Here is a 25,892-nt window from a genome sequence, read left to right as displayed (position 1 = left end):
TTTTAGCAGCGTTTATTAACCATGCTTAAAATGACTCTTGATTAGTGCAAAACCCTAATTTACCTCTGTACTCACCCTGAAAGGATATCTTCAAACAAGCGACGGAGGATCGTTTAACAAGTGCCAAGGAATTGCCTTACTTTGAGGGTGACTTCTGGCCCAACGTGCTGGAGGAGAGCATTAAAGAGCTGGAGCAGGAGGAGGAGGAGAGGAAAAGGGAAGAAAACAGCACTTCTAACGAGAGCATTGATGTAAGACTGAGTCCTTGTTCATCACCTCTGATCCTACGTGTGTTTTATACTTAAGAACGGCCTAAAAATAAGGCTGGCACTGTAGCTTGTTGTTTAGACGATCACTGATTTATTTTCTTTTTTTCCCCAAAACACTTTTATGTGCAGGACACAAAGAGTGACAGCAAAAATGCTAAGAAGAAGAACAACAAAAAGACGAGTAAGAACAAGGGCAGCTTGAGCAGATCTAATAAGAAGAAGCCGGGGATGCCCAACGTCTCTAATGACCTTTCTCAGAAACTTTATGCTACTATGGAAAAACACAAAGAGGTAGGAGCAGAGGAATATGCACAAGATGTCTCCTGGTTCTGCTTTTTTCTTTGTGTCCTAAATGTTTCAGAGCAGCAAACACATTTAGTTTGTAGTTTTCCCTGTAATCAGAAGGTTGCAGGTTCAAACCCAGGCTCTCAGTTATGTTCAATTCAAGTTTATTTATGTAGCGCCAAATCACGACAAGAGTCGTCTCAGGGCACTTCACATGGTAAACATTCCAGTACAGGTCAGTTCATTAAGCCAATCAGAAATAATGTTTCCTATATAAGGAACCCAGCAAATTGCATCAAGTGGCTAACTGGTGTCAGTGACTTTACAGCAATCCTCATACTAAGCAAGCGTTTAGCGACAGTGGAGAGGAAAACTCCCTTTTAACAGGAGGAAACCTCCAGAGGATCCTGGCTCTGTATAAGCAGCCATCCTCCACGACTCACTGGGGATGGAGAAGACAGATGTTGATATAGAGCAACAGATGTTGTATCCATGAGCAAGATACTTAACCCTCCTTGCCTGCTGGTGGTCAGAGGAATTGGTGGCATCTGCCTCGTCTCCATCAGAGCACCAGCGTGTAAATGTATGGAGCGCTTTGGAGTTCTCAGACTCAGAAAGGCGCTTTACAAATGTAGGGTTGGGAATGATTTGAATTTGAACAATTCCGGTTCCTCGTTTCGATTCCGGTTCCTATCGATTCCCGATTCTGATTCTTTCAAGAGTAGGGTTGGACATTGATCGGAATGAAGGCTATCAGTTTTTCCTGGAATCGTTCAAATTTTAAAATTTTGATTCCTAGATTCCATTTCCAGTCCACGCTGTGTTTGACTGCTGTTGCTGTGTGTGTTTTTATTTCTGCGGTGAGCCTTAAAAACTCGCCTCACTTTGCCCAGAGTTTGTTCTTTAAAACCGGGTCTCTGCAGGCTGCAAAGTAGGAGCGACAGACGTGGTATGATCGGCTCTGAAAGGCGTTGATCAGATTTTTCAGATCACGTTATTTTTTTTACGAAAATCAGCCTCAGATTCTTCTTCTGGTCTGGGACTGGGAATTGAAACAGAATTGAAATGACAAAATTTGAACAATTCTGGGAACAACTGACAGTTACTCCTGGTTCCAATCGATGCTAGATGCCCAACCCTATACCAGTGTTGGATGTTCATCGCGTTTAGTCCGATACTGAATTATTTGCTGATCTGAAGTATTTAAAGCAAAAGAGAGAAAATAGAATAAGCCTGTATTTATACACTTGTTCTTGCATAACTCCATTTAAAAGGTCAACTGTCTGCTCTGCCTTTGTCTTCCTCCTCTAGGTGTTCTTTGTGATCCGGCTAATTGCCGGCCCCATGGCGAATGCCTTGCCCCCAATTATCGACCCAGATCCCCTGATGGCGTGTGACCTCATGGATGGTCGTGATGCTTTTTTGACTCTGGCCCGGGACAAACACCTGGAGTTCAGCTCTCTGAGGCGGGCTAAGTGGAGCTCCATGTGCATGCTGGTGGAGCTGCATAACCAAAGTCAGGACCGCTTTGTTTACACCTGCAATGAATGCAAGCACCATGTGGAGACTCGCTTCCACTGTACCGTTTGTGAGGTAAGTCTGTCTGTGATGTCTCAGAGCTGGTTGTAAACATTGTCGTACTTTCATCAGACTTACTCTGCTGCTCATGCCCCTCTGTTGCAGGATTACGACCTCTGCATCACGTGCTACAACACTAAGGGCCACGAGCACAAGATGGACAAGCTAGGGCTCGGTTTGGACGATGAAAGCAGCAACCAGGCTGCTGCGACCACTCAGAGCCCCGGAGACTCACGTCGCCTAAGCATCCAGCGCTGCATCCAGTCTCTGGTCCACGCGTGCCAGTGCAGGAACGCAAACTGCTCTCTGCCATCATGTCAGAAGATGAAGCGTGTCGTTCAGCACACAAAAGGTTGCAAGAGAAAAACCAACGGCGGCTGTCCCATTTGCAAGCAGCTCATTGCACTGTGTTGTTACCATGCTAAGCACTGTCAGGAGAACAAGTGTCCTGTCCCGTTCTGCCTGAACATCAAGCACAAGCTGCGCCAGCAGCAGCTGCAGCACCGGCTGCAGCAGGCTCAGATGCTGAGGAGGAGAATGGCCAGCATGCAGAGAGTAGGTCAGCCCAATCCAGGGATGCCACCTGGAGGAAAAGGTCTGCCCTCTCCAGGAGGCAACAATGGTGCAACGGGTCCGGCTACCCCTACGTCCGCTGGTACACAACCACCAACCCCACAGACACCCACCCAGGGAAACATGCCTGCTCTTCCTCAGCAGCAGGGGGTCGGTATGGGTGGAATGGGAACTCCAGGCCAGCCACAGCAGGTTCAGCAGCAAGGCGTCGGTGCTATCCCCCCTCAACACCATCTTCATCAGTTCCATAGTGGAGGGGCGATGATGACTTCTCCTCAGCAGCAGATGGTGACTCAGCACCAGCAGCAGACTCCCAACATTCAGCAGTTCCAGCAACAACATCCTGGTGGTTTGCCTCCATACAACCCCAGACCACCTGGAGCATCTCCCCCCTACCAGTCCCTGGGAAAACCTGGAATGGGTTCAGCCACCCCACCCCAGCAGCAGCAGCAACCACCCAACCAGGGACAAGGGTCCATGTCTTTACAAGGCCAGCAGCAAGGTCCCCCTTTGGCTGCAGTGGAAACGGCCCTACAAATCCAACGCCTAGCGGAGACCCAGGCACAAAGGCGTGTCCCTGGGGGAGGTATGATACCCCCACATCCTCACCTCCAGAACAACCAGCCCCAGATGGGATTGTCCCCCATGGGGGCCCAGGGCATGGCTCCCCAGTCTCAGGGAGTTGGAAGGACTGTGTTAGATCCTCAGCAGCAGGGAATGCTAGCTGGAATGCAGCAAGGTGGGCCTCAGTCCCAGCTACCACCTCAAGTTCAGCAGCAGATAAGTGGTGGACAGCTGCAGCCAACGAGCCAGCAGTGGGGTCCTGGGGGTCCAAATATGAACCCACAACAAAGGACAGGCCTAATGGGTCCCATGGCCCCACAGCAGTCAGCAGTGGCCCAGCAGCAGCAACCAGTAAATCCACAGCAGCCACAGGCAGGTAATCGCGGGTTGATGCAAGTCATTAATGTATCAGGAGGGTCAACGGGGGCACCTGGCTCAATAGCAGGGGCAGCTGGATCAGGAAACCTACCCCATGGAGCATTACAAGATCTCCTGAGAAAGCTTCGCTCTCCAAGCTCAGCCTTACAACAGCAGCAAGTTCTGCACATCCTCCGCTCCAACCCAACCCTCATGGCCGCCTTCATTCGGCAGAGAGCAGCCAGGTATCAAGGTGGTCAGGGAGGTCCTGGAGGACCAGGAGGACCCCCACCAGGAGGTGTAAGGTTCCCAGGAGCTGCTGGTGGATTACCTGGTATGGGGGGGCCTGGTGCCAACCAGCTTGCTAATTTGGACAGCCAACAGCAGGTCAGTGTAAACCAGCCAGGTCAGCCGGGAATGAGTCTAGCTCAGGGGGGGGTTGGAGGGGCAAACATGCCCACCATGGCTCAACTTCAGCAGCTACAGCAACGTCCGATGCTACCCGGTAATCTGCAGCAACTGCAAATGGCGTTGCAGCAGCAGCAGCAGCAACAACAGCAACAGCAAGGAGGAATGCAACTAGGGCAACAAGGCAATGTGACGAACATGAGTCCTCAGCTCAGAGAGATATTTATGAGACGACACCTGTCTCAGCAGCACGGGCAGTTCCAGCAGCAGCAAGGCTTCATGCAGCCTGGCCAGGCACAGCCAGTGATGTCGCCCTCCTCTCAGCCCCAGCCTGTGGGTGGAGCTGTAGGTGTTCCCTCGCAGCAGCAGCAAGGAGGTCCACAGGTTGGGCCAGGTCAGCTCAGCCAGCAGCAAGTATACTCTAACTCAATGCAACAAGTAGCTGCAGCACTCCAGCAAAGGTTCCAGCATTCAGTGGGAGGTCATCAAGGCCAGGACGTCGGAGCAGGAGGACCCCAAGTCCAGCCTGGACAAGGTGGACCAGTGTCCGGGCAGCAGCAAGGAGGAGTTGGTGGGGGACCTCCGCTGCCACAGCCATCACAAAGCATGGGTCACCAGAACATCCATCAGAGGATCCTGCAACATCAGCACCTTGGCGGGGGCTCTCCTGCCCAGCACAGCAGTCCCATGAGTCCCCAACAACAGATGGCTCAGTCCCCACACCTCCAAGGTCAGGGAGGACTCGGGCCAGCAGGATCCCTCAGCAATCAGGTCAGGTCTCCTCAGCCCTCACCAAGGCCGCAGTCGCAGCCTCCACACTCCAGCCCGTCCCCACGCATGCAGCCCTCATCCCAGCCTCAGCCCTCGCCTCATCGCATTTCCCCTCAGACTCAGACGGGATCACCACACCCGGGTCACCTAGGTCAGCATCACCCCGCCATGGCCCCGCCTCAGCCTCCACAAGCTCAGCAAGCAGCTAGTTCTGTAGACACTAGTCAGTTCAGCTCCGACCCAAATTCTATCATGTCCCAGCTGAGTGGGATGCACGGAGGACAGGGTGGCCCTGGGGACATCCTGGGGGGTGAATAACGGCAGCAACAACAACCAGGAGCTTGGGATGAACATTAACCACAGCCTTCTGTAGCCTTGACTCCAAACGCTCATTCTGTCTTTATGCTCTGATCTTTTACTTTAAATTTTTTTGTCCCCAAAAACAACAAACTGCCATGAAAGAACAGAGCGAGATGGGGTCTTAGAAGTTTTTATTTTTATTTAAACATTTTTGTGATGTACAAATATGAACTGAAGCTTCCTTCCTATGGGAGATGTGATAATAATCTTAGAAGTCAATAAAATGATAAATTAAAACAATGGTAAGTTATTGCTGTTAATATATACCTATATATTTTTGCCAATTGTGTACAAAAAGGCAGAAGGGCAGTGTTTCTGGTGGAGATATTTCTTCCTTTAAATATACAACAATATTTTTAGGGACTGAGAATTTTGCCTTTTTATGAAGATTTTTAGGATTTCAAATGTGGGTAAAAATGAAAGTGAGTTGACGATGTATCATTTTATATCTATAAATATAGTTTTTCCTCAGACACCCTGTCATGATTGTATCTATTATGTGTGTTTATTTTCTATTTTTATTTTTGTTCCCTTAATGAAATTATAAACAAGCATCAACATATCTTCCATCACAGCAGATTTCTTCTGGAGCGTTTTCACAGACAGAAACTCTTTTACACGCGACTGCAGCCTTTTTCATTTGTGTGTTTATTTAAAAGTTTCCTTTCTGCCATACATGTAGAATGGGTATCTTGTGATTAACCACCTTAAAAGACAAACACGAGGGGATTAACAGTCAAGTCCTATTCTAGCTGTCGGTTGCATGTTGCCCATACTGCGCTGGCTCATGTTCTTTTGTACATATGTTTAAGCTGCAACACGTGGCCGACTGTTTTTATTTGGTTTAGTAATGTTTTTAAATCCTGCCTGTATTCTAACGTTTTTTTCTTTACATCCTCATGTCTGCCTCTCTGCCACTTGTTTTAATTTAATGTTAGCACTGTACAAATTAGAAAATGTTGGACTTGGGTTTTGTTTGTAAAGAAAACTATGGATCTAAAGGTGTGTACATACTCGAACAGGACTCTGCTCCTTTCCCCTCCTCCATTGAACATGTGTGTGTGTGTGTGTGTGTGTGTGTGTGTGTGTGTGTGTGTGTGTGTGTGTGTGTGTGTGTGTGTGTGTGTGTGTGTGTGTGTGTGTGTGTGTGTGTGTGTATAAACTACAGAAGTGCTCCTGAGCTACTGTACAGTATTCAGATTTTTTTTTTAATTGTTTCTAAAATGTACAGTGTGGGGTGTAGTAGGTCACGAGCACCAATGCGCCTTTTTTCCAGTGTGTTTTTGACAAAAAGGTTTCTTTTTGGGGGAGGGGTGTTTCAATCGCCCTCAAAAGCTTACGACGCAGAATCTGCACAAAACGGAGCCGAAGCGAGGGTCGACTGATTAAAAACTTTGGTTATTTAGCTTTTTACGGAGAGGACTGAAGACACGATGTTCACATTGCTCACTATTTTTGTTCCCGATAAAGTTGGACTCGCTGGGTATGTTTTTCGAGGGTGGGGAGGGGACACATCAAAACCAGGTTGCAATATATCTTGAGACTTATTTTATAAGAAAACAAGGATAAAAACTGTCTTTTATATATATAGATATATTATTTAATTTTATTTTTTGGAAATAAAACTTGAAGCTACAGGAATTATTAGATAAAAATGTTTTCTTTTTGTATTAAAAAGGTGTTATAGAAATACAAAAAGACACTGCAGACAGTTATTGGGGTTTGCCCTGGAGAGGCTGTGGAGTTCATCCTTTACATGAAATGTTTTCTGTACATGAATATTGATGTAAACATACTGAATCACTGTACAAACTGATGGCAACTGAACAAAAAGGTTTGTTTTTTCCATTTCTTAAAGAGAGACTGGAAATAAGACTATTTAAATATTTGTTTAGTATTCAAATGGAATCACTGACCACTTTGTTTTGTTTCTCGTAACATTTTCGGTGCTTGCTGAGATGATGCAAAAATAACCGTTGCTCCATTTTCATTAGTTTCTTTTTATAAGTTATTTTGGTGGACTTTTTTTCCTTTTCTTGCCAATAAATTAATTGTACAATAAAGTATGTTTGTACCATTGGAAAAAATTAACTAGTTGTCTTTTGTCCTCAATATCTTTACGTGTATAACTGGAAAAACAATCGGAAAAGTTTCTGCTTTTACAATTTTGGGTACATCTGCTTCATAATGGAAAAATCTAAATCTTATTGTTTTACATGTTTAAGTTGTAACGCTATCCAGAGATAAAATTCTAAGGAAAACAAAGGACACTAATTTACATCAGCAGATTGTAAAGTTGCTGATGTATAATAATATTTATAACCATGACGTCCCGTCAAGGTTGAAAAAAAGTTCCAAAATGAAAGTTGAACTCGTGTCTTTTCTGGTCGTGCATTCAACCTTTCCACGTGTCACACTTGTACGTTTAATGACCATCAGTGGGTGTCATTACTGTACAATAATACAGTACACAGCAATACATATTACTATAAAAATAAAATTATAAGTGACATCTGAACCAGCATCTGGTATGGCCCAGCCTGGATTCAAACCCAGGTGCTTTACTAGTTGAGCTATCCACGATTTGACATTTGAAAACTGATAAATATCCAGCTTCTTCTCTACTAGAGGAGTTTGTGCTCCGCCCAGTGGCATTGTGACGTAACAAATCCAGTAAGTTTTACGTAGAATTTTTTTTCCGTCTGCTATTGATTCACAGCAATTTCAATGCAGAAATACTCAAAAATGCAATTTTGAGCTTACATTTCTGTAGCATAATAAAAATGCTTCAAGAATATGTTAAAAACAGAAAAACACGATTTTAATTAGAGTGGGTCTTTAAGTATAAATTAGGACAAACTAATCACACAGGATGTCAGGCCTACTTAGGGAGAACATGTATATTACTGAAACATTTAGTTTAAAACCCTTATAAAAAGCAACTAATCATTAAACTTGATTTTGTGCTCTATTGAAAACATGGACAGTGTTGCTAAAATAGCAGAGAAGAGCTGCTACAGGAGCCCAGATGTCCATACAAGGAGTCGGAGGGCATAAAATGTGTTTTTAGGAGTGCCAATTCTTGCTAATTGAACCATATGGACAATATGTCTCAAGATCAGCGGGCATAATAGTGGCATATTTTTGCTGCCGCTTGTGTTTTGCCCTTGATCTGCAATCTTTTCCTATGTTTTTTTAACTGCCACTATCACACAAGCTGAAAGTCTACCACATTCAAAAAGCATGACAAAATCAGAGCATGCCTGCAAAGCCAAATGTGACTAAAATATTTTAATAACTTCTTGTCAACATTGTTTTAGTGATCGACTAAAGCTGAAATCTAAATTCAAATACAGATTAGATTAATTACACAGCCCAATTTTCAGGTCTATTTACTGCTGCAAACGCCGTGCTGAGAATGAGCTCACTGAGATCATTATAAACATGTGCAACATTTATTGAGTGTTACCATAGAAACAGTCTATGCAACAACAACACTTCATAGACTGGAGCAGGTAATGTGCAAGGTTACATCACGATAAAGTGCAAGGTTCTGCGCTCAGTGTTGGACAGAAGCAGCACAAGCGACAACATCAGAGAACATCAAGCCCAGCGTGCTTGTTTTATCTGGTCAGGACATTAATACTGTGTGTGGCATCGGGTCAGTAGTTTTATCAAACTGTACAAAAAACCTGTTCAGTCGTCTGTGAGACAAACACACATAATACATATACTTTCAGGTCAATGTAGAAAAATAACATAAAAGATTGTTTCCCATTAATATCCTCTTACCTTTTCATCATTTTAATGTCTCAGTATTAATAAAATCAGAGGAGAGTGCAAAAGTTGGGGAAGAAAAAAACTGTTACACTCATGGTGTGTGTGTGTGTGTGTGTGTGTGTGTGTGTGTGTGTGTGTGTGTAAGTGAAACACCTTTAAAACTCCACACAGAAACAAAAATCATCAGGCACTTCCATTCCCCGCAGCTTCACTGCCACACAGCTGGATTCAGCCTCATGAGATGCTGACCCGTTATCATCAGTGACAAACAACACGTGGCCCGAAATATCACTCCGGGAGTGTTCTCTGGGGGGCCGGCAGAGTCTAACCAAAGCACTAGCTTCATTTAGTCATTTTTATTTGTTTCCATCTTACATCTAATACACGATGTGTGAGTATATCTATGCTTCCATGACAACCAAGCTAACTGGTCCACCTCAGGAGGGTTTTGCAACAATCAAGAGAGGCACCTGGCTGCAGACCTCCACTGTCAGGATGACTGCCACTGTCAGGACGGGAAATGCACGGGATACATTACAAAATAAAACGGCAAACGTACTTACCATCCTTCAGTTCTTTTTAAAACACAGAAAAGGTTTATTTACCTGCAACGTTTCGTTTGCGGCTGCAATGGCTGATGCCGATGGTGGCGTCACTTCCTTCGTTTCTGGCCCTCTGCTGCCCACTCTCCCCTCTCCGATGATGCAGTCCCATGTGCGTTCCAACGTGTAAACTCCATCATCCCTGTTCATGGTCCCACATCCACGTCTCCTTATCTCGATTGCTTCTTTTATCCATCTTTTGTATTTCTGTTGTTTGGTGTTTATGATCCTTGTGTTGTCCCAGTCCATTACATGGTTTTCTCTTGTGCAGTGATCTGTTACAGCTGATTTCTTTATTGTGCTTTCTGCTTCTTCTTTTGCTGCTCTTGTGTGTTTTCGACTTGCCTCTTTTTCGCACTCCTTTCTATGTTCTGTTGTTCGTGTGCTGAGTTGGCGTCCGGTTTCTCCTATGTATGTTTTATTGCAGAGTTTGCATGGGATTTTGTAAATGACTCCACATTTGTGTCCAGCTGGTATCTTGTCTTTTGGGTGCACTAGTCTGTTTCTAACTGTTGTGTATGGTTTTGTTGGTGTGTTTATGTTGTGTTTTTTCATTGTTGCTCTTATTTTTTTGGTTATGCCTTTGATATATGGTAGGGTTATCACTGGTTTTGGTTCTTGTCTTTCTGGGTTTCTGGTTCTTTGCTTTGGTTGTTTTTTTCTTTCTGTTGTTTGTTTTCTTTTGTTTATTGCCCATGTCGGGTCTTTAAAGCGTGTTGTATGTGTCTGTTCTCTTGTTTACGGTCTCTTTCTTCTGTTACCATGTTTGCTCGGTGATATAATGTTCTGATTACTGACATTTTGTGTATGGTGGGGTGTTCTGATGTCCATAATAGATATTGGTCTGTGTGTGTTGGTTTCCTGTATGTGTTTATGTTTAGGGTCCCGTCGGTCTGCCTGGCTATTTTCATGTCCATAAATGCTATGCTGCCTTCTGTTTCTGACTCATAAGTGAACTTTATGTTGCCTGTGTCGTCAATGTTATTCAAGTGTTGTGTTAGTGTTTCTGTTTGTCCTTTTGGTATGATTTCCAGTATGTCGTCTACGTAGCGTTTCCATAGTTTCATTTTGCAGTTTGGGGGGGCAGTGGCTATGGCTTTTTGCTCTAGGTCTTCCATGAAAAACTCGCACAGGGTGGCTGATAGCGGGTTACCCATGGCGAAGCCTTCCAGTTGTTTGTATATTGCGTCATCGTATGTGAAGTAAGTGGAGTTAGCTACCAGTCCTATCAGTTGTGCTATGTCATCTGCTGTGAGGTTTGTTCTTTTGTGTAAAGTCTTGTCCTGTCTCATTCTGTTAACTACTATGTCTATGGTTTTTTGGGTTGGTGTTTTTGTGAACAGGGATGTGACGTCATGTGAGATGAGTATGTCGTTGTCTTCTATTGTAATCTCCTTTAATTCTTTTGCCAATTCTATGCTATTTTTGCAGTGTTGATCTGTGTTACCTAATAACGGGCTGATGATTTTGCTGATTACTCTTGCCATGTTGGATGTGAGACCATGAACACGGACGATGGAGTTTACTTGTTGGATCGCACATGGGACAGCATCATCGGAGAGGGGAGAGCGGGCAGCAGAGGGCGACAACGTCCTCTGCTGCCCGCTGATAAACGAAGGAAGTGACGCCACCATTGGCGTCAGCCTGATAATGTTTGCAGCCGCAAACGAAACGTTGCAGGTAAATAAACCTTTTCTGTGTTTTAAAAAGAACTGAATGATGGAATTTGAAACTAAACACAGCAAGAACACACCAAAAACGTACTTAAGCTTGTAATTGATACTTTCAATATAAAATATTACGTAAAATATATCAATTATTTCTCTATAGTTCATATGTAGTTGTCATTTAACACACTTTTGGTTGCGATTTTTCAAAATGAATTAACGAATGGCCGGGATAGGTTTCAACATAAAACGCTAACATACACCAACATACTTCCGGTCGTCATATTTCTAAATAAAATCCCAAATGCTGTTTTGGTTGAGTCGCTCTCCTCAGAAACGCATTCATTTTTTAATATTACGTCTTAGATTATGACAGAATATATCATAATGACCAAGTTGTGCAACAGTAAAGGAAAACACACAACAAAATGACAAACAAAGCTAAGGTTTACTAAATAAATGACAACTATATATGAAATATAGACAAATAATTGATAGATTTTACATAATCTTTTATATTGAAACCTATCAATTACAAGCGTAAGTATGTTTGCCGTTTATTTTGTAATGCATCCCATGCATTTCCCGTCCTGACCGTCCTGACAGTGGAGCCTCCACCGGATGCAGCCTGACAGTGGAGGTCTGCAGCCAGGTGCTCTCAACAATCAACCATCAGCTCTCCACCACGGTGCTGACAGCTGGGATCAGCTGTGATATTTGGTTTGCACCAAATATGGTGCTGTGCATTATGGGTAATCATCTATTCATTTTATAACACTTCTCAAACTGATAGGTGGCTAGAGTTAGTTCCCAAAGGTCATTGGCATTGTGTTAACACAAGCCTGTATGCTCCAGACCAGCAAATACTCTTGCTCTCATGGAAATAGTCACAGTAATAATTCCCCGACTGCTCCTTAGCTTAGTGTTTGTTAAAGAATACAGCTCAATTTTGAGATCTTGACTAAAACTACTTACCAGAACTGAGTTTCTTTTAACTCTGCCGGTCACTCCCCATTACAAAACAAAACTCCCCTGCAGTACAACTACAGTGCAATTCATGATACATTCTTTAATGTAGTTCCAGAGATTGGGGACAGCTTTAGGTTTTGAGATGGAGATCCGGCAGTAAAGGGGTTACCTGTACTAGAAGAGAGAAGGCATGCAGGCGGATCAAATCGTGTCTCGGAGGACTTTGAAACGCGTACAAAACTAAGCCACACGTCGTACGGTAGTAACAGTCTAAATGGTTACAGGTACAGCTCTATGTGTTAGGGCGGCTCCGCCCACCTCACTGTGGTTTGAAGTATGTACAATATGTCTGGTTAGGTTGGGGTGGAAGAAAGAGAACAACCGGTGGTTGCGTTTACATGCACAGAGGACTCAACTACACCGTTCAGATGTGGAGATGAATAAAACTCAACGTCTATTATACAGCGCAAACATGAAGAGGTAAGCTTTAAAATTCAGGAACAGAAAACTATCGATAACTTGTCCAGTTCTTTGAAGGTTTTGTGACGGATTAAACGGACGTCTCCATCGTAGTTATGTATCTTCAGTGATATACAAGGAGGACAACGTCTCTCCACCAGAATAAACTTTTAAAGCATGTTCTATTTAATCTGTCTGGTGTGGCAACACCAGCTGGAAAACATTAGGAGCACTAAAGGTCTAAACAAATATATGTCATCTTTCAAGCCAGTTTTAAACTCTGTATGGAGAAAATGATGGAGTTTTACCCATTTTGAACAAACGCTGAAACAACAAACTCTTGTGTGATCTCTTACCATCCAAAGTATGTGTAGCAACTGCTATTCTTAGCTATGATGATACCAAGGGGTGGGCTACATCTGTGAAAGTGACAGGGTTCTGGCTAAGGCTGATTAGTGGGACCCAGTTCTGGAGCCAAAACAAAAGTGGCAAGATGCAGTTCCACCCTTCTCCACTGGGGGCTGGCACCAGAAGTGAGCAAATCCTCATTGACTTCCATGTTAAAAAATGCCATTTTCACAGCAGAAATAAGCATGTTTACAGTCTGGTTCAAAAAAACATTTTAGGTTCAATAGATCTAGTTCACTGTAATGACAACTCTGAGGGGGGTGAATGTTTTTGTAATTCTTCAGTTCAGGTGCAATTAAATGCTTGAAATTACGAATAATTAGGTTTGATTGACAGGAAGCATGAGTGTCAAAGCTAGGGCTAGCAGCTAGCTCCGGGAATGCCTCACTGGGCCTCATGTTAATTCATGTTCGGTCATTTCAAACTTTAGCTGTGCCCTCTGCGTGTTCGTGTTTGGATGTTAATCATGGAGTTATTTGTACAAAGGGGGCAAGCTGTGGTATTGATAGCACTAAAAAGTCATCCAAGAAGTCTCTGCTACATTTTTATCAATAAGTAAAATTATGTTTCTGTACTTAATTTCACTGGTTGAACTCCATTAACTTTGGGTTAGCATGTTCCGATCACAGCGATCTGAAGCTCTTCTTGTATTTTAGCAGTCCATATTAGAGCTCCAAAGGTGAACAGCATGACTACAGCCTTGCACAGAAGCCAGGCGACGGCTCGGCTGCCCTGGAGCTCCTAGCTCTGTCTTAGCTTTGGGGGTTAGCTCAGTTAGATAGTAGCTACAATGGTTCATTTGCTCTCTCCCTCACAGCCCCACTGTCAGCTCTACCCCTTTACCCACTTTTGGATTGTCTGGGCGTAATGGGACGTGTGACACGGTCAAGATGGCGGTGGTGGGAACCGCCTTTTTGGCTTCACAAGACAAGAAAAGACAGAAATGGCCACGGTCTGTCCATTATTTATGTCTATGGTTCAACTTCACATTTCATGGAGGACTAGAGTCACAGTCCTGCTAACTAGAACAGATTGTCTACTAAAGCCCGCCTTTAAATGTGGTCTTCTGTTAAATTGGATTTAAATGAAAAGATACTCACTGGATGTACCTCTGCTGCTTTGGGATCACATGGAAATGTTTCAGGACTCCGGCAGGCTGATGGTTGTTTAAATATTACTGACACGTGCTGGAGCTGTGTTCTGGGTCCTTGCCCTGTTATAAAGTGAAATTGGACCCATTCAGGTAAAGGAGATGGAACGGAAATTTAATCAAATTAATCCTTAGATTTGTAATGATTCAAGATGGCCTCCACACCCAACTAACCTTAGCCATTACATAAATGTCCAGAACTCCTTCAGTCTGGTGGATAAGATGTTAAAATTTGGCTTTGTTGTAGCCGAAAGTCCCCTTTAACACATATTCCAAGTCCTACACATTGTGTGAGATCTTTGGTTCAACCTTTGGCACTAAGTGTGGAAGTTAACCTGTCTTGTCTGGTAACAACACATCTCATGAAATACTGGACTGGTTTAAATTAAACTCTGAATTAATGAATAGTTGTACATACAACTGATTCACTTTTCAGTTAATCCAGATAAACATTAGCAAGCATAAAAATGGCTACAAATCAGTTAGTTTTACAGAAATTAAGCTACAGTTTGATGTGTTTATGGCTGAGACTCATTGAAAACACGCTGCATGAGATCACATAATGGCTTGGTTTCCCAGGATCTCACTAAAACAACTATAACTCCATCATTTGTCAATGTTAGATTCACATCCACCACAATAGCAGGTGATCTGGTGTGTCTGACATTCAGGTGACTGTGCATGTAAACGTACCACCCACCGAGCCGAAAGAGCACACTGAGGGGAACTGCAGAAGGAACCAAACCCCCAGTCCTGATCCCAGACCAGCGCTCACACACTCTGCTTCCCTTTCACAGCGTCCTCGCTGCTAATAAGCTCCCTCGTCACTGCTGCCAGACCTCCAGGCCCCAGTTTCTGAAGAAGCCTTTGGCCACTCTCGACTCTCTGAACGTCACTGTGAGGGAGTTGAGGGTGACGTCTGTGACTGTCACCTCTCCCGGACCGGCGATGGGTCTCCACGGTTTTTCCGATGCAGCATTAGTGTCTGTTTGAGCAGCGGTGTTCCAGCTATCCGTCACATCCTGTCCTGTGTGAGACAGGAACACAGAGAGAGCTAATTCTTCGTGTTAATAAAGGAGGGGATTCACTTTATGACACATGATAATTATTGGGGTTAACATAGAAAATAGTTTATTTCAGCGTCAACAGTCAGACCAGCTGCTGTCAGGTTATGCTAGACTCTTTAAGCTGAAACTTTATTTCTACATAGGTAGCAGAGCAAACATCTGGTTCTCTTGCTCAGGATCAGGTAGGGCTTTGGCTCCATGGCTGTTTGAGGGGGGTTGAAGGTCCACAGAGTTAAAACTGGGTCAGGACAGTGATTAGATTTATCTGAGTGAGAATACCATTTAAGATGCTTTCACTCGTCTGTTTCTCCTCCTGCTCATCTTCTTCCTCCTCCTCATCCCAGTCTTCTTGTGAAGAACTTGACGGGGTTGAGTCAAAGCATCGGTTCCGTGACCTCGTCTTTTTGCTTTTATGATGTACAGTTCGCGACCTCAGCCTGCAGGCCACCCATGTTTCATCGTCGTTGTCGTCGTGATCCAGGGAGCGTGTTAGGGAGAGACGGAGGCGAGGCGAAGGTTTGGAGGGAATCTTGTGAGCGCTGCGTAGATCCATGGTGTAAACAGTGCTCTGAAACCAACAAAAAACACTTAAAATGACTGCAACATCATCCATGGACAGAGAGTTGTTTTATACCTGCTCCAGACTTTACCTGCAAGAGGAGTTTCTTTGCTTTGGCACCTTTCTTCCTGTGGCCAACAACTCTGTCCTTCTCTTCTCTGGAAAATCCCAAACCGACCATTAGGGAGCGGGCAACACCCAACCACACAGGTCACATGTTGAGTCCTTCTGCATGTGTTAGGGTGCTGCAGGGCAGTGCTCTGCCATATCTAGCACCATTACTACACAGGCGTGTCCCCTCTCGGGCCCTTCGTTCTGCTGAGCAGGAGCTGCTGGAAGTCCCACGTTTTAGACTGAGATCATAGCGGACCGGACCTTCTCAGTAATGGTACCAACCCTTTGAAACGAGCTCCCTCTGGCAGTAAAGCAGGCTCCATCTTTTCAGGTGTTTAAGTCTAGCTTGAAAACCAATTTTTACTCGTTAGCTTTCCCCCAATATGATCTTTGACACTGGTTGTTTTCTATTTAGCCTTGCTTTTAATGCTCACACCTGTGTTTAGCTATATCTTGTTCTTATGCTATGTGAATCCTGCTTTTATGTTTTTATAAAACGTTGCACCTTTGGCTTTCGTTACGGTTGTAGGTGCTGCACAAATGAAATTTGACTGATTGTTTGAGATCTTGTGACTGAGTGGTAGAGTGTTGAGTCATCATTTCCTCATGATTTTACATACAGTACAGTTGTGCTCCATTCTGCAGCAGCACAACTTTCCTGTGTTCAGACATGTCAGGTATTTAAGGACAGGGGAGACTTACTTCTCCTCAAAGGCCTGCACCAGGCGCCGGTCCAGAATGTGTTCCTCAGGCTCCCAGGTGCTGTACCTGTGGCACAAGAAGGTACAAATAATTATATGTTATACTAAATCTAAAATAGCTGGATAATTTGCAGTCGACATCAGCCGGAGTCACATATTTGTACCAGGAATACTGACTTGGGTTCACACCCTGGCTTCATCTTCTAACATCAAAGCAAAAAGTATCATCTTCTGAAAGATGTCTCTCATTCATTCATTACAGCAACCTGCTGGACCAAACCCTCTTCTGCCCACTGGTGGTGTATGAAGAACGTTGCACCATAAAACGATGTAGTTGTGTTATATTAATAGTGTTTTATCATTTACATTAACATTTTGCTTGTCTGATCATTTTAAAATGTATCGTCATTTTAAGGATACATCTATTTTATGACATTTTGACTTGCAGAAGTACAGAAAGCAAGGATGTGTTTACAAGGGCTGCATTCCATTTACAGAAAGTGTGGCTCCATGTATTTGCATGGGTGGAATGCAGCCCTGGTTAATACATCTGGGCTTTCCCAGCTAACGCAGGTCAAAATGTCTTTTTGTTTTTGAGAAGGAAGTGTGTAAATATAATAGGGATGGACAATATATCGGCATCAATATCGGTATCGGCCGATGTTAGTCATTTTTTAACATATCGGTATCGGTTTGATAAATAAAACTGGGCTGATTTTAACAACCAATATGTTTTCCATCTTGTCTCTAATTGTTTGCCTGTCTCAGAGGGTGAGGGGTGGGGGGGTGGGGTGGGGGTCACTGATTTAGTCAGTATATCAATATTGGCAAATATCGGTTATCGGCCATAACAGTGATCTCAATATCGGACATCGGTATCGGCCCAAACATTTCATATAAACATTCTATCCTTAAATGTATGTAAAATCAGAACAAACACTTAAAAAACCATTAGAGTGGGAAACTGTCCAGTTAATTCTAAAAGTAAGATAATGGTGATGTCAATGTTTCTGGGACAACTTTATCTACTTTAAAGTGGCACGTAGCAGGACAGCTAACAGCAATAGAAGCGCTAAAGCCGGGGCCACATTACACGTCTCAAAGGACTACCTGTCACACTGCAAGGAAAAGATAGGTGGACCTCTATGTGGTCCAAGACTACAGTCAGCCAAACCACATGGCGTCTCGCTCTAGGACACACTAATTAAGCGCCTAGTGATTTTTATCTTGAGAGGCGTAATAGAAATGACATTTTCTTCTTTTTCTTCTTCTAATGCCGAGAGTATACTTGCCGTCACCAAAAGCCGACAGATACCCAAAACAACGATTAAAAAGAGAAAATGCGCTGGCGTCAACACTTCTTGCACGAGACTCCAAAAAGGGAGTGGACCACATGTTCCAACGTGTGGCCTCCACTGTTGCTAATGTTGCTGATGCTACTCTTGCGTTGTGCACTCATCTGCATCATTCCCTGAGTGTACTTTCAATGATTAATTGCAGACCAGAGTCGTAGGTTTTCTGAAACAGCTTGAAGACTGTTGGAAGCTAAATTTGGTCATGAGAGCGATCAATAAGCTGTCGCTGTGTCGGTCTCACTGAACAACCACAGACCTACAAACCATCCGTGTCACGCTCACCGTTTTTTTGTCACAGCTATGTTCACAATGAAATATTTATGTATGGGATCCTGTATGAATTGTTGGTTGTTAGTCTTAAAAAACAATTTCAGTTAAATATACCATGAAACACACACAGTGATATTTAAGGAGTGAAACCAAGATTACAGGATTTACAGAAATGTGCAATAATGACTTAAACAAGGTTAGGCAGGTGCATATCATGACGATTAAGAAGGCTGCCCAAACTTTCGCATCCCACTGGTTTATAAATTTTGTGTTTATATTATAAACAACATAATGTGAGAATAATAATGGCAAAACAATGTGTTTTAGCATTGTCACCCAACTAGAGATGCATAATCCCAGTAGTAAGGAGAGCGGCTTAAAGGTCCCATGTGTGAAATCCATTGGAATCATGATTTAAAAAATGCGACTCTAGCGCCACGCAGTTCAGACAAGGTATTGCAGCTACGGTGGCCCACTCATGAGCTTGATCCATCGACTTGATCGTATAATCAGTTTCAAATCTTTCTAGCCTAACCCACACAAAGTATATAACTACTGAACCAGCTTAAAAAACAGCTATAATTATGACTGTTTAATCAACCTACCAGTCCTGAAGGAAGCAAGCTAGTTCTGTTAGATCTTGAAGCTCTTATGACTCACACACGGAGGAGGGGTGACGTCAGCTGGGAGGTCAGGTGTTGTGAGAAATTGTGCTTCCCTAAAATATTCTGCCACCCCCCCCTCCGTGTCGGGAGGTCGCACTTCAGGCTATCGTCACAATATTTGTGATTGACTTTTACGAGAAAATGATGCAATGTAATAATGTCATGCTTGTGCTGCTTTTATATAAGAAGAAGAAAATATCATTTCTATAGCGCCTCTCAAGATAAAAATCACGAGGCGCTTATATCCAAATGTCCTCCTAAAAACAATAAAAAAGGTACAGTAAAAACATTCCTGTTCACTCTTTACAAGCTTATTTATTGTTTTAAAAGTTATGTAAAAGGATGTAATCTCGCTCAGTTTAACTATCTATTATTCAAGGTTATTAAGTCCTCATAATGGACAATAAATTCTGTTAATTTGGAAATATTTGCTCTTGACTGCCTATAGGAAACTGAATATTTCAGGGGAACGTAATTTCCCACAACACCTGTTTCACATGGATGAGAGCAGCTTTGTAAACAAGCTGGCTACCTGCTAACGGATATGGAAAAAGAAAGAAACAATCTTTTATGGAGTGATCACTGACCGCGCCATGGCTGGTGAAGGAGGGTTGGCGAGCCGGGGAAACACCGTGGAGTTGAAGTAAACAATGCTGACTTTTAGCCACCAGCTAATCCGGGGACACACTGTGTATGCGGTTTGTAAACACGGATTACCAGCCGAAGGTGAACCATGTCCAAAGTTAACATTTGAGAAGAAGCCCTTGGAGAAGTACGTCATCTCTAACGCGTGGAGAACTACATCACTGTTCGTAATGTGTTTGTGGAAATCAAGTAAGCAATGCTGATTTAGCCACTGGCTAGCGGACGAGCGCTGGAGTGTGTTGGGAGAGACGGCAGGCTGCGGGAACGGACAGAACAAAAGCACAAAAGAAAGAAGAATTGAGTTGAAGGAATTTGGAACCGACACGTTGGGACGAGATCGGGGGTTCTGGTATGAAGAAAAGATGAATGAGCAACTTGAGGTGAGTTAGGGAGTCAGGGGGACACCACTCGAAGGCTGGTGTCCAGCTAATAGCGGGCGGGGATCTTAACATATACGGCTTCCGGACATGATGACGGCCTCACAAACTTCATGTGTTTTTCAATTTAATTGTTTATTATTCAAACTAACAAGTACAGCAACGCTGTAGCTGTTCTTTTCTACTTCTTAGTTGAATTAGCAGACTCCATGCTTCCAGGATGCACTGCTGCCCTCTGCTGGTTATTTCAGATTACAGCCATAGTCCAAAAGCACAAAGCTGAGCTCGTATGTCCCTCAACAGCTACTGTATTTCAAGATGGTGGATGACCATGGAGCGTCGACCACAGTTTATGCATTTAAACATGTAAAATTTCAAGCTGAGAAGAATCTTTAGAAGTGATGTTGGTGAGAAATATTAATTAAAAAGGACAAGTTTGTAAACTGGAAACACGGGATTTGTAGTAAACAGGTAAAAATGTCACACACCGGGGCTTTAAAGGGAGTTGTAACCTTTTAGAAACACCCAAGCATTATGCATGATTTCATGTGCCAATCTAAATATATAGCATGTTTATATGATCAAATCCAATAAAAGATTTTGGACATCTGCACATACTCACTTTGGCGGCCACCCTTTCCACTTTAGCAGATACTCCACGTTCCCCTGAGGAGAAAACATGCAGGAGCTTCAGACAGGGAGGTTTGTCACAGAATCAGCTACTTTTACAAAGATAAACAGCCAAACACAAGGAGAAGAGTCTAAAACATGTTCTAAACCACCTTTCATCTTGTGAATCCAAAGTGGAAACGATTAAGTTATTTTATTAGTTTATTGTGTTCATGTCCAAATATCCAACTGATCTAAGTGGTATTCAAACTTCTGGATGCAGCTGAATTTGGCTAATATCTGACCCCGTGAACACATTCAACCTGCATCTTGTTGCTGCTCAATAGGGTCGCCGTGGAGAGGTGCTGCTCTTCCATCAGACAATACGTGCTGTAGGGTTTAATAAAGCACTCACGCCTTCTTGATGACGTTAGTCAGCTACGGTCTCTAAGCTTCAAAAGGTATTCTCAGCAGGTGAAGTCACCACTTCCCATTTCTGCTATACTCATCCAGCTAGCTTAAAAAACATGTACTGAATGACTCAATATGTTGTTGGCCTTAAGACAAACATAGAGCATGTGAGTATTCTAACATGATGTTAGTTAGGTCACTATTACGTACACATGTTCCCTCATTCATATGGTAGCAACTCAGTGCTTTCGGACACCTAGCCGTGGAGAAGATGACTTGCTGAGCTTCAAGCCGGACGTTAGGATGAAGAAGAATTTAAAAGACTTCAAACAGCATGATTATTGGTGCCTGACGGACTGGTCTTAGTATGTCAGAACCAGCTAATCTTCTGGGATTTTCACCCACAACCATCACAAGAGTTTACAGAAAATGATCTGGAGATAATTTCCAGTACGCAGCAGTTGTGTGGATAAAAATGTGATGCGGTCAGACTGGTTTTAGATGATAAAAAGACAACAGCAGCTCTAATAACCACTGGTTCCTACCAAGATCTGCATCTCTAAACCACAACATGTAGGAGCCTGACTCAAGCACTAGACGAGCATACCAGGTGTCTCTCCTGTCAGCTGAGAACATAAATCTGAGGCTACAATTCACACAAGATCTCCGAACTTGACCAGAAGAAACTGGAAAACGTCTCCTAGTCTGATAAATCTGAATTCCAGCTGCAACATTCAAGATCCTTTTTTTGTCATTGCATAGGTGTACAATGACATTGAGTTTGCACTCATTAAACAGCTCACGTAAGGAGGTGGTAAAATGTAAGTAAAATAAAATAACAAGGCTAAAATAGATCTCTCTCTCTCTCTCTCTCTCTCCCTCTCTCTCTCTCTCTCACACACACACACACACACACACACACACACACACACACACACACACACACACACACACACACACACACACACACACACACACACACACACACACACACACACACACACACACACACACAGCCAGTTTAAGGTGCAAAAATGTTTAAAGTATAAAGTATAAAGATGGTCGGGTCAGACTTTGGTGTCACCAACATGAAAGCATGGATCCATCCTGCCTTGTATCAATGCTTCAGGCTGCTGCCGCTGGCGGTGTAACGGTGGTGGGGATGTTCTTGTCCCACTTTGAACTCCACAGTCGCCATATCTCAGTCCAGTCCAGAACCTTTGGGATGTGGTTGCAGGAGATATTCTCATCATGGGTGTACCTGTGTGATGCTCTCATGTCAATATGGACCAGAACCTTTGAGGAAGGATTCCTACACCTGGTTGGATCCATAACACAAAGAATTAAGGTGGTCCTGAAGGGAGTGATGGTCAGGCAAACGGAATCTCTTCATGTTTTTGAGTCTTCTTTTAAAGCTATTTTTTGCACTGGCTTCAGCTTGGTTCTAATTGTTGGTTTTTACAGTTCCTCTTTTTTGATTTGTTTGTACTTGTTTCTGTATTCTGGTGACAGGACTTCAGTTAGCTGTGTTCTTTTATAATAGGGTTTAAAATGGGCGAGAGTGGCACAGGAGTAAAGTGCTTGCCCCGTAATCGGACAGTTGCAGGTTCAAGCCCCACTCAGTCTGCCGCTGTTGTGTCCTTGGGCACTTAACTAGCCTGCTGGTGGTAGTCAGAGGGACTGGTGGCATCTGTGGACAGCAGACTCACCTGTCAGTGTGCGCCAGGGCAGCTGTGGCTACAATGTAGCTCATCACCACCAGGGTGTGAATGACTGATTGTGTTGTAAAGCACCTTGGGAGGGTTCCAGGATTCTAGAAGGTGCTATATCAAATACAGGCTATTTACCATATATACAGGTGGAATGGAATAGTCTGCGCAATACTACTAAGGTGTACCTAATAAAGTATAAAGTGGCTGGTGAGTGTATATCACATCACTGATAGAAGAGATGTTTAAATAGACCCTAGCATAAAGGTAATAATGTAGCCCAATTTGGACATTTTTGCTAGATGCAATACGATTTTAACATAAACTTTAAAGTGGCTAATAATAAAATGCTAACAAACATTTTTGTGTATATTTTAATTTAAACCCTGTGATCACAGCTCAGTCCTCTCTGCAGTTCATCAGTATAAATTAGATATGACATTAGCATGAGTATTTGTTTTGAAGGTTTCGTGCCTATCTTGTGCCTGGAGGCCCCCTTCACCCTAGCTACGCACCTGTACATGTAAACACAACATGGCATTGGACCCAAACCCAATAAGCTGTCAAGAGAGCCAGGCCCATCACGGCAGAGTTCGGGCTGGTAAGGTATCCGACTCCGCTGTAAGAACACCTGACGCCACAAGCTGTAGCGCAGTGACAACAGTCTCCACGTTACACCTCCCTAGCCCGCCCCCTTTAACAAACCTGCAGCTAGATAACCAGATTAAGTAAGAGCTGCGCTACTAATCTCCCCGTGCGTTCATTAGCATCCAAAGTAGCATTCTCCCCTCTACACCATCGTAAGCTGTTCATATCTCACCTTTCTAACTCTTTTCTTGACAATTGACTCCACAGCAAACACTTGCTCTCCTATGGCAGAGAGCTCCATCCCTGCGCGCGCCGCCGTGCGTCGGGGTTTTCACTATCAAAGTAAAGTCCTTCCTCTTCCTCACAAACCAGGCTAACGGTAACGACTTCTGACAGCGCCGCCCCGGCTCAGTCCGCTCCCTCCTCAACCCTCGAGGCGCCCAGCGTCACCCGCAGCTGACCCTTGCGGTTGGTCTCTCCGCGCCTCCAGTGACTTTACAAAATCTGCGACACATCTGTACACCGCTCCGCGCGCACTCATCCCCTGCGAGCGCGCGCGCGCTCTGAAAGATGAGTCAGCGCGCCCTCCTTATTGGACACCTAAGGATTTTGTAGTACTCTCCTCTCTAGGCTCACTTAAAGCAGCAGCATCGCTATCAGACTGTATTTATCAATGGAAACGGCGCGAGACCACCCATTTAACTGATTTACACCATTGTTTTATTATTATCCAGCCTTAAGATTAATGGTAACTTGGAAGAAGAAATGAAAGTGGTAAAGAAAAAAATCTTTAAATCACAAAATTGCCTTCCTAAGAAATTCTAGAAAATTCAACTTGACTAATTCTACAATTGTTAGCTCACATTAACAGAGAACATAAGGATATGTTTAACAGGCATTTCAGCCTTTGACTCATGCAAGAAAGGTGTTTTAAGAGGGGCTGCATTCCAATCTGAACAAGTCCTGGTTTTCCTTTAATCAGCAGGAGCAACTGTGGTTTGTGCCATACTAATTGAAGTTAAAACATCTGCCACAAACTAGACTGGTTCAAACAGCAAAATTCAGCATTCCAACTTTTCTAAAATGTAGTTCTCCCTTAATGGAAGCTAGCTCACTATCACTCCTCTTAAGGCCATATGATCTGTGTTGGTCTAATTAACGTGAGATGTTTGATCACATGCCTGTTGGTGCAACAATCTAATTTCACATTTATACACGTTAAAATATTGCAACATACTGTCAAACGCATTTAAAGTGTCATTATGAACATTTTATTGTCAAAGTGAAGTATGGTGACAATCTTAAAGACAAGTAAGGACTGCATGGATTGTCATGGCAATGAAGCTGAATGCTAATGTGCAACCAGAGTTATCGTGAGTTAAAGACTCCGTCAAACAGGTAGTCTAGTTTCACTTGAGTTAAGGTGAATAGTTCCATTCGGATGGAGAGTTAGGATTCTTGTTTAAATAATACGTGCACAACCAATACTGTTTGTTGAAACAAACAACATAACAAAAAGTCCTTGGCAGCACATGTAACACCCTCATTAAACATTTGCTTAAGATGTACGAATGCTTTGGATTGGAGCCAAACTTCACCTTCCTTCTCAGCCGTTCTGACCAAAACATTTCAATGTAAACATTTTAAGGCCAGTATTATTGTTGACAAACAGCACATATAATACAGTTTAAACATTTAAGCTGAGAACTGTTTCTAGCTACAAAACAAAATCTCTCATAAGGCCTGTTTGTCTCGGTGAAGATCCAGCGTGCCTTTATCTGCTGTCTTTGTGTCAGATCTTCTAGCAGACGTCCAGCCAGATCACTGTAGTCCTCCTTACACTGAAGCTTTACTAATTAGAGCCTGTTAATGAAAGCGAATGTCTTGACGGGACAGACAGTGACGTTCTCTCAGAGAGGAGTCCGACAGGTTTAGGACGAGACTCTTGGAGAACGAGGGGGTAAACCCCTTCTTCTGATGAATTCCTGTGCTACAAAGGGCTGCTGTCACGGGGAAGATTTGGACAAAAGGGAACACAACAAAACTATCAATTTATCTAAAACAATTAATAATAATAATAAAATAATATCAATGCAAGCCCCAAATAATTCAGATAACAAACAAAAGTTTCACTTAAAACAAACTATTACTTTCAAAGGAATTTCACAAGCTGACTACAATTCTTGTCGTACTACTCCAAAGACTTTTCAGGCTAATTAGCTTTTACATATCTAACTACATTTTCACTCACTCCCTGTCTAACCATGTTCACAAAAGGGAAACAACTGTAAGGAGTCCGATTCTTCCTAAACGTTAATCAGACCGCATCAATAACCAGTGGATGTCTCTGATCATTTCAACAAAAAGCTGCACGATAGAAGGGCTTTCTTTCTTTGTTAGGAGAGCTGAAGCAAGCATCCACTAGAGGGAGTACTTGGCCTGAGTGTTGCATTGCTGTGTTGCAATAGAAAACTTGTGTTGGCAAATATTCTACAGTAAAGGGTCAGCTCCTGTCAAAGGTGAGAGGGAAAGATGTGAAATACAAAGTTGGCAATGTGCTAAAGCACTCACTCTGGGTGGTGATATGAAAACGGAGATACGTGGACACTGATGAAATGAACG

The 25,892-nt window shown here is 43.3% G+C and overlaps 2 protein-coding genes across 6 annotated transcripts in view; one reads left to right on the top strand and one right to left on the bottom strand.

Annotated features, from left to right (window-relative positions):
• ep300a (E1A binding protein p300 a) overlaps positions 1-5,347 on the top strand; it is a 37,644-nt gene extending 32,297 nt beyond the window's left edge. For all 4 annotated transcript variants that reach the window (XM_015963653.3, XM_070545517.1, XM_015963652.3 and 1 more), the window contains exons 28-31: positions 84-251; positions 399-560; positions 1,866-2,147; positions 2,238-5,347. In XM_015963653.3, the coding sequence (XP_015819139.1) occupies positions 84-251; positions 399-560; positions 1,866-2,147; positions 2,238-5,123 (3,498 nt within the window). In that variant the 3' untranslated portion in view covers positions 5,124-5,347. The remainder of the gene's footprint in view (positions 1-83; positions 252-398; positions 561-1,865; positions 2,148-2,237) is intronic.
• A 9,543-nt stretch (positions 5,348-14,890) lies between these two features.
• On the bottom strand, positions 14,891-23,710 carry cbx7b (chromobox homolog 7b). Of its 2 annotated transcripts, none has more exons than XM_015963654.3 (6): positions 23,503-23,710; positions 20,576-20,619; positions 16,643-16,708; positions 15,918-15,984; positions 15,547-15,835; positions 14,891-15,227 (listed from the first exon to the last, which is right to left on the bottom strand). In XM_015963654.3, exons 1-6 carry the CDS (start codon positions 23,569-23,571, stop codon positions 15,025-15,027), a joined length of 738 nt encoding a protein of 245 aa, XP_015819140.1. In that variant the 5' UTR covers positions 23,572-23,710; the 3' UTR covers positions 14,891-15,024. The 2 variants fall into 2 exon arrangements, with proteins under 2 accessions (XP_015819140.1, XP_054605015.1); XM_054749040.2 differs by lacking the exon at positions 23,503-23,710 and adding an exon at positions 22,062-22,310.
• Between the last annotated feature and the right edge of the window lie 2,182 nt (positions 23,711-25,892).

The sequence above is a fragment of the Nothobranchius furzeri genome, chromosome 16, assembly GCF_043380555.1.
Source record: "Nothobranchius furzeri strain GRZ-AD chromosome 16, NfurGRZ-RIMD1, whole genome shotgun sequence".
Lineage (NCBI taxonomy): Eukaryota > Metazoa > Chordata > Actinopteri > Cyprinodontiformes > Nothobranchiidae > Nothobranchius > Nothobranchius furzeri.
Note: the sequence above shows the minus strand (reverse complement) of the source record. Positions and strands in the feature narration are given on the sequence as shown.

Bases quoted from the DNA above. Each gene is read 5' to 3' on its own strand.
- cbx7b (XM_054749040.2), bottom strand. From the start codon at position 22,226: ATGATGAGAATATCTCCTGCAACCACATCCCAAAGGTTCTGGACTGGA. The intron at 20,620-22,061 runs GTTGGTGACACC...TTTTCTCCTCAG, and splicing joins GGATGGATCCATGCTTTCAT to GGGAACGTGGAGTATCTGCT. The intron at 16,709-20,575 runs GTGAGTATGTGC...CTTGTGCCACAG, and splicing joins TGGAAAGGGTGGCCGCCAAA to GTACAGCACCTGGGAGCCTG.